Raw genomic sequence first — 17309 nt, forward strand, 5'->3', positions numbered from 1 at the left:
GTATATATCTGTTTTTTAAAAGATATATATTACATGTTAAGTGCCCCGCTGCAAGCAACACCATATGAGATCTGTTAATATATCCTAAAGCAATTATAGATTTAAGAAATTATGCATGCGGCTGACATCGATTGCAATTCCAGATTGATCATCCCTCTGAATATGAAGCCTCAGAGATCTTCCCAACATATACGTCTTAGTCCCACAAAAAGTCATTTGTCACTAATTAAGTTATTTTTGACAAGTGCACAAAAATGTAAAAGTAATGTTGATGCTCAGAGGTGTGTAAAGAAGGGGTTAAACAAAACAAGTTACGAATATGTACTTCAAGAATAGTTTGTATAATTACCACAACAGGTTAAACATAAAATTCAAGCAGTCTTTAGGCCTGTAAATTATCTTTTTTATTTCTGTAAGACAAAAACATAATTAAACAACAGGCCATCTCAATTAACCCTTTAAATACACCTAAAAATCAGTATCAAAAGTGCAATTTATAATTTAGAGTAATTTTTCAATATATATACATACAATATTAAGCTATCAAAGAACATACTTTTATCTGTAGAAATTTCTGACCCAATATACAAAATATTCAGCTGCTGTGTCCCAAAGAGCTTCTCGACAAAGACATAAATCAGTTGCATTATTTACTGGTTACTTTTTCCCCCAATCGCCCTGATTTCTGATGGCTAAAATGCAATTTTCTAGTATTTAAAATATCCAAAATCAAATTCTGCACCATTTGACAGCTGCACAATAGTCGATAATGAACCAATTCCTAATGTTCGTTAACATCCACAACCAAAAACATTTCTCTATTTTCTTTTTACAAATCCCAAGCATAATACAGGAACAAATGCAGAATGCTGCAATAGTCTAACAAATCTCAATTAATCACTGATTTATTTTATTTTTTAATATGATTGAAGTATTCTTTTTTGAAACTATATGTAGCAACCGTTAAGCATATAATCTTCCAAACACGAAAATGGGGAGGTGGAGAGGAAGGGAAAAAATTCAACTGAATGCACATGGCTTCTTTATTCTTGAATCCTAAAGTGAGCTTTAATGCAGAAAATACAAGGGAATTGATTAAAGCACTATAAAGAATGCCTAACAGGCTTCAATTAAAAAATACAATTTTGGAAAAAATATTTTGGGCATTTCAGCTATCCATTTAGAAATAATCATCTGAATGCCTGCCCCCACAAGTTTACATCTTGCCCTAATAACATGATACTATTCTCCTTTTCAAAAATACCTAAAGGTAAATGCTAAGGGTTAAATGGCATCAAATGTTAAGACCACAGCATTTCCTGAGCCAACAGGTCAAAAAAGCATTATTCTAAAAGCTACAGAATGTTCTCTGATGAATTAAAGTTCAGTTTAGCAGCAGATAGACATTCTTCACAGGATTTCAAAGTTTTGATATTAAGTACTGTACAAGAGAAAGGTGGTAAATTTCTCCACCTGATATATTTAGAACAGTGATTCTGGTCTTAAATCCTACTTTAACGTTTATACAGGCCACTTTAAAATTAATTTTGTCAGTCTTCAATATTCATCTATGTCATCAGCCAGAATGAGTGCTCAGATTCTATAAAATTTGAACTGCAATTAATCTACCTCCATTTACACATCATTCCTGCCTTAAATCAGTACAATTAGTCAGACTGTCAAACCAACTGTCAGAGGCATGGGCTGGTGTGCACCACAGGAGGAGCGAAGAAAGAATTCATAAAATTACATCGGTTTGGTTCAAATTCATGACCAGATTTTAAATTAATATGGGAGGTAGGATTTTTAACATAAAATTTACAAATGTATAGGTACCATACGAACAGTGTACTCTGATTCCCATAAAGAAATGCAAAACAGATCTGAATGTACACATGGTGTCTAAACAGGGCCTTGAGATATTACATTCATCTGTGACTGTGAGTTCAATTAAGTGCTTGGGAACACAGACCATATTTTTCAGGCAAACAAATTGATTACTTCAATTGCTACATTGAAGTGTGCTTGATCAGGTTAGCAATGCAAACAACTAATGCAGGAGAAATTATAAGATGTTACAATGAAGAATAATTATACTGTACATAATAGTAAATAATCAAAGATTTATAGAAACTGAAATGATTTATAAAGAAACTAATGGATCTTAAACATGTAATCACATTATCTACATACTATATACAACAGAATATAATTAGTGCACACTCCAATATGGCAGAACAGAAGGGTGTTTCACTTCAGGTGAGACATTTAAAATAGGGTCTATTTACTTTTTCGTGATGTTATATGCATTGAGTCAAAAAGCAAATTGGAATTACTTTTATAACACTGTCACTTTACAGTTTCTCTGGGATAACAAAAATACTTTACAAAACGCATTTAATTATTTGACACTAACAAATTATTTCACTGCAGTATTTACAAGGCTCTACAACTCTTTGCCTGCCATTGCCTCTGCCCTGCATCTACTCATAGTTAATGCTTCTTGTGCATTAGATCACTATCCAGCAATCAGCCCCAGATTATGTTGTGAATAGTGTCAAGGTGTGAACAGGTGGTAAAACAAAAGAAATAATTGAATTTAACGCAAGTTGACACCAAGTCTGCAGATATATTATGTATTTACCTTGTGTAAATTGAAAGTAGATACAATTGCAAGGCTAGATGTCAGTCAAATATGTTTAAGAGATGTAAACACCTTACATAATCCACAATATCATATTCATCTTTGGTGGGAAATTTTGCCCAAATTTGTTAATATCAACTGTCATTGTTTTTGGTAATTTATTTTAAAAGGGAAAAAAATCTAATCTCAGTAGTTCCCAAATTTAAGAATGTAAAAATTATATAAATTAAAAAGCCAACAGGATGAAGCCAGAGAGAGATCAATCTGATAGAACATCAGTTCACTTTGGTTTCATACGTATGCATTTAGCATGCATTGCTTTCTCTAATGTCGATTTGAGCTCTGGAACTGGCATCACAGCATCAGTTCAGTGTCACTTATACAGCGTTCCTTATACACAGCTGCTAATGCTTTATTTCAATGTGCTTTCACAATGAGTAAAACTGTTTTGTTTACATGGATATTTTTGCTTTACCATCACAATCAGTATTACTCCAGTGTGACCCAAGCTTTGCAAACAAGACTCAAAAGTTCTCTCATCCTCTTTCATTTGCATGGTCTCAATGCCTCGTTTCTGCAAGGGTGAGCATTGGTAAGTGAATGAGGTGGAACTGTTCTCCTGCACTCGGCATCCATTTAATCCCTGGACTGGTAGAAAAGGATATAACCAGACTCCGAGTTCTTTGAGATATCGGATGTCAACCCATAGAACTCTTCGATGGCTTGTGCATCTATTTTCTGTGCAGTAGACAACATAAGCATTGTTAACAATTTTTAAAAAGAGCTACAGAGTTTAATTCAATTATAATAGCTGCCTAACAAACAAATTTAGTGCAATTATGTTCCCAAATATCTCACAGGAAAGTTAGGGCTTTTGCCCAAGTAGTAAACATACTACACATGAAATAGAGAATAAAGATTAATAAATAAAGACTACCTGTGTACCTGTCTCGCTTACTGTCAAAAGCCCTTACTTACTCCAGCTGAATAATAACCTTCACTGTCAGCTGGGGCAACCCTCTACTTGACAAGTCAACAGGGATGAAATTTGTCTTCAGCGGCAATGTAAAAAGGTGATAGCAAATCAGAAGCCTGTTTTACATTGATTGGACAGCATAATAGGTCACCTGTTTTGCCTTATTATCCAAGGAGAATTTTACTGCCAATGTTTGGCTATGTTTACATTGACCACAATGTTATTGTCATCCTATTTCTAATTCTTGCACTGCTGGATAAACTTTTCAATGTTAGCAAGTCATCTGTTGTGCTTAGTGCTTCATGAGTTCATTCACCAATGTTTAACAGCTAAGCCACTTCTTTAGAGTTCTAAAGACATCCCACCAAATTGTTGGCAAGAGAATGGCAGAACCACAATGGAAACTTGGGGTCAAATATTCTGAAAGAAGTAAAAGCAATATGCATTGAATAAAAAGGATTATTTTAATTGATGGAATCATCACTTAAGTGTAGTTGCAAATAATGTGCACAATGCAGATTATTGGGAATAACAGAGTTACTGGATGGGCCATTCAGCCCCTTGTGCCTATTGCGTTATTCAATTAGATAATGTCTGATCAACATTTCAACACTATTTAACCAACTCAGACTTCTATTCTTTGATATCCTTGACTTAAGCAAATCACTCCTAGTGATTTACAACAAAGATAGATGCAATACTTGAACAAGGCCTCCATCTCAAAATCAGCAGTGATCTTCAAAGGTAATTGATTAATAGTAATTTTAAGCAACAGAATTGCAAGAGGAGTACGGTGTACAGAAATGAAATGCACCATTGCTCCAAAATGTTGTTTGAAAAGGTAAAGTTACCCTTTCTTTTGTGCCGTAATCTTGCTTTGATGCAATGCTGTATGTTACTGAATCGCTGACGAGAAGCAATTTAGGATCAGAACTTCCTCACCATTTGACATCATGAAACTCCACTGGGTATTCTGCCTCTACCCAGTTCTAAAGCATAACAATGGCCAGAGTAAGAAGGGACAATTAAGATACCAGTCAAGATAAGTTTAACATTTAATTATGAAGTAGTTCAGCAGAGTATTTCAAAACAGCCACCTACATTTTTTTCTTCATCTCTCACTTTAGAATTTAAAAAAAGATTCTAACACAAAGGATCACTTCCAAATGTACTATGTATGGATTTCTGCCAGAGATGGGAAATTCTGTCTGTTTACTGTCCAAATTTAACCTTGAAGTGCGGTTAGAACTATGCTTTGAAGGTTTGCCAAACAAAAGAAAAACCACTCCTTCAGTTGAGCTGCTTATCTCAGCACAGTTAATATCACAAAAAGGTGTGTCTTAGATCTGCAGAGGCACAGTGATTCATGTAGGAAACCATTCAGCCCTTCATGCCTGCCCTGGCACTCTGAAAGAGCTATTAATTAGGCCCACTTCCTGGTTCTTTGCCGTAGCTCTGCAAATCCTTCCTTTTTGTGTATACATCCAACTTTCTTTGGAAGGTTATTAATTAATCTACTTCCACCACCTTGTTTAATATTTTAAAGTCTTAATTTAAACAATGATGTCCTGAAGGGTAAGATAACAAAGTTTATAAATTTTTCAGTTGCAATGCAATTACATTTCCCCCCCCCCCCAGAATATTCGAGCCTAACATGCCCGAACACAAGATCTAAGGAAGGAGCTATGTTGAGTATTTCACAGTATATATATTTATATATATTTACATATATTTTTTGAAACTAAACATTGATAATCTTGAAATCCAGAATTCTCACCCCCAAAAGGCGGTAGTTGTTGGGAGAATTAGCACTTTCAAAACTGAGATTGTTATTTTTGATAGATATGGGTATCAACGGATATGAAGCTAATGAGGATAACTGGAGTGCAGGTACAGGTCAGCCACGATCTCATTGAATGTAGAGAGTGGTGAATGGAGAGAGTCGACTCACTGAGCCGAACAGCTAATAATAATAATCTTTATTGTCACAAGAAGGCTTACATTGCAATGAAGTTACTTTGAAGTTGCCACATTCCAGCACCTCTTCGGGTACAGAGGGAGAATTCAGAATGCCCAAATTACCTAACAGCACATCTTTTGGGACTTGTGGGAGGAAACCGGAACACCCGGAGGAAACCCACACAGGCATGGGGAGAACGTGTAGACTCTGCACAGTCAGTGACCCAGCCGGGACTCGAACTTGGGACCTGGAGCTGTGAAGCCACAGTGCTGACCACTGTGCTACCGTGCTGCCCAACAGAGTGTTCTTAAGAGAATATCGCTAAGTGGTCAGGGTCTATGTTCCGAAAGGTTAAAATAGTACTGGCGTTTGAGATAAGACTGATGAATATCGAAAATAAAAGAAATAACTGAATAAAATAGTTAATTAAAGCTCATAAGCATGGCAGGACAGGTAATGCGTCAAGACTGCAGCATATGGGAGCTCATGGATGCCACAGTGATCCAGGACAAGCATGTCTGCAGTAAGTGTCTGCAGCTTGAGGAACTTTGGCCCAGTCACACAGAAACATACATAGAAAATAGAAGCAGGAGAAGGCCATTGGTCCTTCGAGCCTGCACCACCATTCATTATGACCATGGCTGATCATTGAATTGCAGGTTGAGCTTTGGACACTGTGGCACATCAGGAGGGGTGAGAGTTATCTGGACTCATTGTTTCAGGAGGAGATCACATCTCTTAACGTAGAATCTTCTGGTTTGGAAAGTGGTCAGGGACAGAAGGGGTGTGGCTGCAGCTGAGGCAGGAAAGGGGACCCTAGGGCAGGAGTGTCATCCTCTGCATTATCCAACAGGCTTGGAGGTTCTTTCAGCTGGTTTAGATGAGACTGGGGCATGTGGTACAGAAAGTCATTCAAGTGAGGGGGACATATACGAATGTAGTGGTAGATGGGACAGCATAGTGAGGGGGAATGACACTGTTCTCTGTAGCAAGGAACGAGAGCCCAGGCAGCCGTGTTGCCTGCATGGTGCCAGTATTTGGGACACCTGCTCTGGGCTGGTGAGGAATCTGCAGTGGAAGGGGATAATTCATTTACGTACTCCATTTAGGTACCAGTGACATAGGGAGAACGAGGAAAGAGACTCTGCACAGAGAATGTGAGGAGCTAAACACTAAATTAGACAACGCAAACCCCCAGGGTTATAATCTTTGGATTAGTACCCGAGCCATGTATAAACTTCCATAGGGTATATAAAATTAGAGAGATGAATACGTTGCTCAAAGAGTGGGCTTTGGTTCGTGGGGCATTGGCATCCGCACTGAGGATGACTGCTGTACCATTGGGATGTTCTACATCTGAACCTTGCTGGGACCAGTGTTCTTGCACATCGCATGAGAGGGCTTTAAACTAACTATAGGGGGGGGGGGGAAGTTCTGGAGAAGCGATACAAAGCAAAAGGATATGGCAGCATTGTATGGCATCTAATCAGGTAACGATACCCACAAATGTGACAGGAGGAACACCAACAATGTGATAGGAGGGACAGAGTGCACAAACATAGAAAAAAGTCTGGAGTGATTCTCCAGTTTTAAGAGGGACAGCAGGGCCCCGGCGTGCGCCGTGCAGCTCCTGCTTCCGATACGGGGCCCTGCACTTCCAGCCGCAGGTCCAAGCATGCGCCAGTGGCCGTATTCGCGCAGCCCCTGCGCAACATTGCGGAGCCACACACCGGGCCAGCGCGGAAGAAGATGGCCCCCCCCCCCCGGATCGCGCGCACCCGCCGATAGGTAGCCCCCGAACGTGGACCTGTCCATCGTGGAGGCCCCCCCCCCCCCCAAGAGTCTGATCCCCCCGCCCCCCCACAAGGACAGCCAGTGCGACCGCGAGTCCGAGCTCCCGCTGGGTGGAACCAGGTTGGAACCACGGCGGCGGAACTCGGCCGGTCGATTGCAGAGAATCGCTGCAGGGGCTTCTTTCAACTGCCCCCGACCGGCGCCGCGTCGACCACGAGGCTTGAGGCTCCACAGAGAATCACACCCCTGCGCCGCGGGTCTGAGACCCCCATTCTCCGCCCCCGCGCCGAGCGCGGTTTTGGCACGGTGGCTCAGAGAAACCCGGCCATAGAATCCATACAGGTGGACTTCAGAAAAAATAAGGGAAAAAGACACTGGTGGGAGTAATTTATAGGCCCTCTAACAGTAGCTAGAAGGTAGAACGAAAAATATAAAAGGCAGCACATTAATCATGGGTGACTTCAATCTTCATGTGGATTGAGAAAATGAAATTGGTAGAGGTAGCCAAGAGGAAGAATTAATAGAGTATATTTGGGACTATTTCTTAGAACAATATGTTGTGGATCCAACCTGAGATCATGCTATTTTGGATCTCGTAATGTAAAATGAGGCAGGATTAATAAATAATTTCAGAGTAAAAGATCCCCTAGGAAGCAGTGACCATAACATGGTAGAATTTAGCATTCAGTTTGAGAGTGAGCAACTTGTGTCAGAAACAACTGTGCTAAACTTAAATAGGGTAATTACAAAGGAATGAGGGCAGAGTTGGCAGGAGTGGACTGAGAAAGGAGTTGGGCAGAAAAGATGGTTGATCAGCAATGGCAGACGTTTATGAAAATAGTTCACAACTCACAACAAAATTATATCCCAGTGAGGAAGGAGGATTTTAGGAAGGGGATAAACCTAGGAAGTGAAGGATAGTATTAAACTGAAAGAAAAAAACATATGTGGCAATGTGGTAAACCATAGGATTGGGGAAGTTTTAAAAACCAACAAAAGATGACCAAAAATAATAAAGAGGGAGAAGATAAACTATGAGGACAAACTAGCAAGTAATATAAAAATGGGAGAGGCCAAAATGAACATAGGCCCCTTAGTGAATGAGACTGGGGAAATAATAATGGGGAACCAAGAAATGGCAGAGGAGTTAGACAAATACCACAGTAGAAGACACTAATAGCATTCCATAAAACTCCCTTATTCAAAAAGGGAGACATAAAACAAGTAACTATTGGGCAGTTAGCTTAACATCTGACATTTGGGAAAATGTTACGAGTCATTATAAAGGATGTAATAGCAGAGCATTTAGAAATGCATAATATAATCAAGCAGAGTCAGCATGACTTCATGAAGAGGAAATCATTCCCGACAAGTTTATTAGAATTCTTTGGGGTAGTACCGAGCAGGATAGATAAAGGGAAACCAGTAGATGTAATATACTTGGGATTTCCAAAAAGCATTCAATAAAGGTACCACACGAAAGGCTACTTAATAAAAGCCCATGATTTTGAGGATAGTATATTGACATGGATAGAAGATTGGCTAACTAATAGAAGAGTTGGGATGAAAAGGGTATTTTCAGGTTGGCAACCAATAACTAATGGAGTGCCACAAAGATCAGTGCTGGGGCAATGACTTGGTGAGGGAAGTGAATGTACTACTGTCAAGTTTACAGATGTCACCAACATAAGTGGGAAGGCAGTGGTGAGGATGACACAGATAGTATGCAGAGGGATATAGACAGGTTAGGTGAGTCGGCAAAAATTTGGCAGATGGAATATAATGAAGGAAAATGTGACGTTTTGCACTTTGGTAGGAAGAACTTTGGCACAGTGGCTAGCACTGCTGCCTCACAGTGCCAGGGACCAAGGTTCAATTCCAGCATTGAGTGACTGTGTGGAGTTTGCACCTCTCCCCGTGTCTGCATGGATTTCCTCCGAGTGCTCAAGATTCCTCCCACAGTCCAAAGATGTGTAGGTTAGGTGGATTGGCCATGCTAAATTGTCCCTTAGTGTCCAAGGATGTGTATGTTGGATGGAGTTATGGGGTTGCAGGGATAGGGCTCCAGGGTGCTCTTTCAGAGAGTCGGTGCAGACTCTATGGGCTGAATGGCCTCCTTCTGCACTGTAGGGATTCCATGAATAAAGACGCTGAATATTATTTCAAAGAAAGATGCAGCACAGAGGCGATTTGGGGGTCCTCATGCATAAATCACAAAAAGTGAGTATGCAAGTTCAGCAGGTAATGGGGAATGTTAGCCTTTATTTTAAAGGGTGTGTAAAATAGGGAAGTACTATACTTATAGTATAGTAAAAATAGGAAATACTAGGCACTAGTTAGACCATACTTGGAATACTGTTAACGGTTTTGGTTCCCTTATCTAAGGAAACATACACTGGCATTGGAGGCAGTCCGGAAAAGGTTCACGAAGTTGATCCCTGGTTAGGAGGGATTTTGTTATAAGAGGCTGAGTTTGTTTCTTACTCATTGGAGTTAAGAAGATTGAGAGGCAACCTTATTAAGACATATAGGATTCTCAGGGAACTTGGACAGGGTGACAAGGTAGATGCTGATAGGTTGTTCACCTTATGGGAGAGTCGAGGACCAGAGACATAATCTCAGTAAGACAGAGATAGAACATAGAACAATACAGCGCAGTACAGGCCCTTCGGCCCACGATGTTGCACCGAAACAAAAGCCATCTAACCTACACTATGCCATTATCATCCATATGTTTATCCAATAAACTTTTAAATGCCCTCAATGTTGGCGAGTTCACTACTGTAGCAGGTAGGGCATTCCACGGCCTCACTACTCTTTGCGTAAAGAACCTACCTCTGACCTCTGTCCTATATCTATTACCCCTCAGTTTAAAGTTATGTCCCCTCGTGCCAGCCATTTCCATCCGCGGGAGAAGGCTCTCACTGTCCACCCTATCCAACCCCCTGATCATTTTGTATGTCTCTATTAAGTCTCCTCTTAACCTTCTTCTCTCCAACGAAAACAACCTCAAGTCCATCAGCCTTTCCTCATAAGATTTTCCCTCCATACCAGGCAACATCCTGGTAAATCTCCTCTGCACCCGCTCCAAAGCCTCCACGTCCTTCCTATAATGCGGTGACCAGAACTGTACGCAATACTCCAAATGCGGCCGTACCAGAGTTCTGTACAGCTGCAACATGACCTCCCGACTCCGGAACTCAATCCCTCTACCAATAAAGGCCAACACTCCATAGGCCTTCTTCACAACCCTATCAACCTGGGTGGCAACTTTCAGGGATCTATGTACATGGACACCTAGATCCCTCTGCTCATCCACACTTTCAAGAACTTTACCATTAGCCAAATATTCCGCATTCCTGTTATTCCTTCCAAAGTGAATCACCTCACACTTCTCTACATTAAACTCCATTTGCCACCTCTCAGCCCAGCTCTGCAGCTTATCTATATCCCTCTGTAACCTGCTACATCCTTCCACACTATCGACAACACCACCGACTTTAGTATCGTCTGCAAATTTACTCACCCACCCTTCTGCGCCTTCCTCTAGGTCATTGATAAAAATGACAAACAGCAACGGCCCCAGAACAGATCCTTGTGGTACTCCACTTGTGACTGTACTCCATTCTGAACATTTCCCATCAACCACCACCCTCTGTCTTCTTTCAGCTAGCCAATTTCTGATCCACATCTCTAAATCACCCTCAATCCCCAGCCTCCGTATTTTCTGCAATAGCCTACCGTGGGGAACCTTATCAAACGCTTTGCTGAAATCCATATACACCACATCAACTGCTCTACCCTCATCTACCTGTTCAGTCACCTTCTCAAAGAACTCAATAAGGTTTGTGAGGCATGACCTACCCTTCACAAAGCCATGCTGACTATCCCTGATCATATTATTCCTATCTAGATGATTATAAATCTTGTCTCTTATAATCCCCTCCAAGACTTTACCCACTACAGACGTGAGGCTCACCAGTCTATAGTTGCCGGGGTTGTCTCTGCTCCCCTTTTTGAACAAAGGGACCACATTTGCTGTCCTCTGGCATTATTCCTGTAGCCAATGATGACATAAAAATCAAAGCCAAAGGTCCAGCAATCTCTTCCCTGGCCTCCCAGAGAATCCTAGGATAAATCCCATCAGGTCCCGGGGACTTATCTATTTTAAGCCTGTCCAGAATTGCCAACACCTCTTCCCTACGTACCTCAATGCCATCTATTCTATTAGCCTGGGGCTCAGCGTTCTCCTCCACAACATTATCTTTTTTCTGAGTGAATACTGACGAAAAATATTCATTTAGTATCTCGCCTATCTCTTCAGACTCCACACACAATTTCCCATCCCTGTCCTTGACTGGTCCCACTCTTTCCCTAGTCATTCGCTTATTCCTGACATACCTATAGAAAGCTTTTGGGTTTTCCTTGATCCTTCCTGCCAAATACTTTCATGTCCCCTCCTTGCTCGTCTTAGCTCTCTCTTTAGATCCTTCCTCGCTACCTTGTAACTATCCATCGCCCCAACTGAAACTTCACACCTCATCTTCACATAGGCCTCCTTCTTCCTCTTAACAAGAGATTCCACTTCCTTGGTAAGCCACGGTTCCCTCGCTCGACACCTTTCTCCCTGCCTGACCAGTACATACTTATCAAGAACACGCAGCAGCTGATCCTTGAACAAGCCCCACTTATCCAGTGTGCCCAACACTTGCAGCCTACTTCTCCACCTTATGCCCCCCAAGTCACATCTAATGGCATCATAATTGCCCTTCCCCCAGCTATAACTCTTGCCCTGCGGTGTATACTTATCCCTTTCCATCATTAACGTAAACGTCACCGAATTATGGTCACTGTCCCCAAAGTGCTCTCCTACCTCCAAATCCAACACCTGGCCTGGTTCATTACCCAAAACCAAATCCAACGTGGCCTCGCCTCTTGTTGGCCTGTCAACATATTGTTTCAGGAAACCCTCCTGCACACACTGTACAAAAAACGACCCATCTATTGTACTCAAACTATATCTTTTCCAGTCAATATTTGGAAAGTTAAAGTCTCCCATAATAACTACCCTGTTACTTTCGCTCTTATCCAGAATCATCTTCGCCATCCTTTCCTCTACATCCCTAGAACTATTAGGAGGCCTATAAAAAACTCCCAACAGGGTGACCTCTCCTTTCCTGTTTCTAACTTCAGCCCATACTACCTCGGAAGAAGAGTGCCCATCTAGCATCCTCTCCGCCACCGTAATACTGCTCTTGACTAGCAGCGCCGCACCTCCCCCTCTTTTGCCTCCTTCTCTGAGCTTACTAAAACACCTAAACCCCGGAACCTGCAACATCCATTCCTGTCCCTGCTCTATCCATGTCTCCGAAATGGCCACAACATCGAAGTCCCAAGTACCAACCCATGCTGCCAGTTCCCCTACCTGGCATTGAAGTAGACACACTTCAAACCACCTACCTGAACACTGGCCCCCTCCTGCGACGTCAAATCTGTGCTCCTGACCTCTATACTCTCATTCTCCCTTACCCTAAAACTACAATCCAGGTTCCCATGCCCCTGCTGCATTAGTTTAAACCCCCCTATGAGGAGGAATTTCCTCTTTCAGAGGGTAGTGAATATGTGGAATTTTTTTACCACAGAAGGCCGTAGAGGCTGGGTTAAGTATGCTCAAGGCTGAAACAGACATATTTTTAATCAGTAAGGGAATCAAGGGTTATGGGGTTAAGACAGGAAAGTGGAGTTGAGGATTATCACATCAATTCAGTCATAGAATCCCTACAGTGCAGAAGGAGACCATTAGGCCATTCCAGCCTACACCGACCCTCTGAAAGAGCACCCAATCTCCCGCCCTATCCACGTAACTCCACACAACCTTTAGACACTAAGAGGCAATTTAGAATGGCCAATCCAGCTAAACTGCACATATTTAGACTGTGGGAGTAAAGCGGAGGACACAGAGAAACCCACTCAGACACAGGGAGAATGTGCAAAGTCCACAAAGTCACCCGTGTCGGAATCAAAACTGGGTCCCTGGAGCTGTGAGCAGAAGTGCTAATCGCTGTACCACCGTGCCGCCCAGTCATGATTCCATTAAATAGCAAAGCAGACGTGTCAGGCCAAACAGCCTATTTCTGTTCGTACTTCTTATGGCTTTATGGAATATTAAGATTTCATCATTCAAGAGTAATCTGGAGAACCTTCAGTTTTAAAAATGAACCATATTTTTGTAAAATTGGAACATAAACTGTGAATTGGGAGGGTATATAACTCGGTTTTTCAGATTATTTTTTCTTTTCAGTTTGTTAGGAAAACAAAGGTAGTTTTAAGGGATTTATATTTGTATTGATAAACATTAGAAATACGGTTTGTTTTGAGTGGATTTAAATTAATATTTCTGAGTCAGGAAGGGTAAAACCTATGGGTAGATTCTTGCTGGACAAGGTGTTTGTATGTGTGGGTGTTGGTTAATTCCCAACTGTGTTTCTATTATGCTTAGAGAGGGCTACAGCGTGAAAAACAAATAGTAGCAGCAGGGATCGCTTAGCGACTGGAGACCCTTGTAAGGATAGAAATGCTTTTAAGTTTTAGCTGTGTATATATTGCAGTTGGAGACAGGACACTGGGGAGTGAACATCTCTCAACTTTGCCAGGAGATGCTGGACAGGACAAGGGAGTTACAGAGCTGCAGATTTGCCAAGGAACAAGTGGCAGTCCTGGGAATTGGGACAGAAAGAATGATTAAGATAACTGGAGTTAAGGGAAAAGAGACCAGGGTATTGTTCAGAAGAATTCAAGGAAAGTAATCAAAGTGTTCTGAGTTAAATAGACAATTGTAGTACCAGATTTAAAGTGGGACAGCAGGCCCCAGAGGTTACTCAAACATTTGAGTAATAAAAGTCAGGGAATCGACAGTTAAAGCATTTGTCAACAGTTCGCACAGCATTCAAGACAAAGAAATCCTAAAGGGAGGGTTGAAAATCTTGGACTGGATTCGCTGTTAAAAGTGGAGCGGAAGCTTCGTTTAAAAGAGTAATTTGTAAAACCTGGACTAGTTTTCGGAATGAAAATCGATAAGGGAAAGGATTATTATGAGAGAAGATTTTAAAGTGTGTTTTTGGGAGTGGAGCTTTGAAACTCTCATGTGACAATCATTTGGGGTTTCGGAGAAGAAATCCACAGACACTAACTTGGGTTCAGAGCGGAGTGTATTTGACCACAGCCAATCTGTGTGCTTAAAAAGGAGTGTGTGTTAATGGGACCATTGTAGTTTAAGATGTACACTGTAATTCGTATTAATCTTAACATCAGTGTAATCGTGAAACCAACGGGGGGGTAAAAGAATATTGTGTCATAATCTAATATTTTCATGTTTAATAAATGTTTTCTTATTGTTGTTCAAACTAATTAGTGGCCCCATGACTCTTCCTCTGTGTTTTATTAAAAAAGTTAATGTTACAGTCTTTTGAGCCAGAGCTCCATTCTGGGATCCTCCTGCCCAGTTTTAATACCAACTGGGATCATAACACCATTTTTCAGGTTTCTGTAGATTAGACAACAATAGTTGGGAAAAATTCACCAGATCTGCTATCAGCCTAACATTGTTAAGGTCCCAGATATATTAGTTAATAACTACATCAATATGGTTTAACACAGTTGTAGACATGGTAATAGAGCCATACAAACTTCCATGTTCCTTTTAAATTCAAGTTTCAAGTATATAATAAAATTTTCTTAAATAGCTGCAATATTTGACATCGCACAGCATAATCAAATCATACTTAATGCAAGTCAAAACATAAAAGGTGCTTTTCAAAATTGTATGCTAATTATACTAAATATTTAAAATTCAGTATTAACTTTAAATAAACATACCTCTACTATATCATCATCAAACAGCAACCAAAAGTCATGGCTCTTTACTATTGCAATGTAGTGACCTCGATTAGGACCACTAAAGAAAAGAAACAACTAGCATTAGTACAAAATCTCTTTTTAATGTTTTCGTAGCATCAGATAAATTTTATACTAACAAGAGTTGAAAACAAGAGTTGCAGTAAAATTCTAGCCGTTAAAGATGAAATTGCCTATCCATCATTTTCTCCTCTCTGCTCATATTAGACTTTACCAGAAAATCTGGCAAGGAGCCAGGGTATAATGATTAATTTACATTTTACAAGTTTAATCAGCTTTGCACAAAAAAAAGGCTACAAGGGATATTTTTAAGTCTCAAAGGTTGCTGCTGGCCATTTAATATACGGACAACCTGCATTGTAGTTAACAAAATATTAGATACAGACTGTCATAAAGGATGGCTCCAATAGGTTTTGATCCAGTCCTCAGATAATTTACAGTATTGCTGCAAAGCTCATTTTGTAAACTAGTACCAATATACTATAAGGGCAAGATTCTTAAAAGCAGTTTCAAAATGCTTTGTAATATTTTTAACTCATCAGCTAAACGTGCTCAAACCTCTATCAGCTTCAATCACCTGTGTGTTACATTGCTGAAAATGTTCCCTTTAGACACAACAAACGCTAATAAAGATATTACCTACAACTACTATTGGCTGCTTTTCAAACTTAGAATGAATATAGTGCAAACGTTTCTCATCCAGCATTACACTTTACAGATGTATCGGCAGGGTGCAGTGGGGCAGATAACACAGGGACTGGTTTAGCACAGGGCTAAATAGCTAGCTTTTAAAGCAGATCAAGGCAGGCCAGCAGCACGGTTCAATTCCCGTACCAGCCTCCCTGTACAGGCGCCGGAATGTGGCGACTAGGGGCTTTTCACAGTAACTTCATTTGAAGCCTACATGTGACAATAGGCGATTTTCATTTCATATCATCTACAGTACTCCCACAGGAAAACATCACAAATTTCATATACCCAACATTGCATTATATTGAAAAGTGCAATTTCTAAACACACTTTCTCCATACACTAATTTGAAAAGATTTAAAACAAAAAAAAATGGTTCACTAGACTGCTCCATACCATAATAGTTCATTTCAATTAAGAAAACACCTCAGCATTTTTCCCCCAACAACAATGGACCATAACTTACGACTAGCGTTGGAAAGAGATGTCCCACAGGAATTAGAAGAATTGAATGCACACTAACCTGGTCTTGAAAATTGCGCTGATACTTCTGGTGGCCAGAGCTTGGGGCCTGCATCAAAACACTCCCCACAGGCCCTAGCGGATTTGAGGTAGGCAATGTCTCCTTTTTTACAGCACTAACTGCAGTAAAGCAGGCAAGTTTGAAGGGCCCAGTGAAATTGGCAGGTCAGGGAGAAGGGCAGTGTCTACAGTAAGTGGATAAAATTGGGGTGGCCTGAGGATGGGGTGGGTCCCGTGGATGTTGGTCTGAGTGTTTACAGTAGTTATCCTGAATTTAGAAAGGTTTTAATTCTTTTAACTTCTGGGTAAGCATTGGTGCAACCCTGGTGGAATCATTTGAAGTTAGTGATTTAAATTGAATTTTCGGATGGTTCCTTGCGCAGGGCAATTGTCTAGAAGAATTGCCACTTCTGGGCAATTGTCGTGCAAACCCTTACCGTTAAAGTTCCGAGAAGAATTCCCCAGTACTTCTTGGGGTACCCCCATATCTAATGCTGGGGAGTTTGGAAGTTACAGCCCTTAAAGCAAATTGCAAACAAGTGACACAGATTTTATTGAATTTTCTTTTGAAAAACCTTCCAAAACTACAAGATAACATACTTTCAATTACTTTAGACTACGTTAGACCTGATCGAGAAGGTTCTGGACCATCTACACTGGTTCACAATTTTGCCAGGGAAATCCTGAATCCACTGCTCATTTGTCCTGTCTGCTTCCACAGGTGATCTAAAAACTTCATGAATGACTTGCAACAGATCAATAGTATTTATTACAATTACTTGTATGTATGAGTTTACAAACATGTTCCT

General features: G+C 40.7%; 1 protein-coding gene across 1 annotated transcript in view; it reads right to left on the reverse strand.

The window, feature by feature from the left end:
- Nucleotides 1-381: 381 nt before the first annotated feature.
- usp12a (ubiquitin specific peptidase 12a) overlaps nt 382-17309 on the reverse strand; it is a 64373-nt gene continuing 47445 nt past the window's right edge. The window contains exons 8-9 of the mRNA XM_072476919.1: nt 15250-15328; nt 382-3382 (exon numbers count right to left, since the gene is read on the reverse strand). Of these exons, the coding sequence (XP_072333020.1) occupies nt 3281-3382; nt 15250-15328 (181 nt within the window). The 3' untranslated portion in view covers nt 382-3280. The remainder of the gene's footprint in view (nt 3383-15249; nt 15329-17309) is intronic.

This window comes from Scyliorhinus torazame, chromosome 15 (assembly GCF_047496885.1).
Source record: "Scyliorhinus torazame isolate Kashiwa2021f chromosome 15, sScyTor2.1, whole genome shotgun sequence".
In the NCBI taxonomy this organism is placed as follows: Eukaryota; Metazoa; Chordata; class Chondrichthyes; order Carcharhiniformes; family Scyliorhinidae; genus Scyliorhinus; species Scyliorhinus torazame.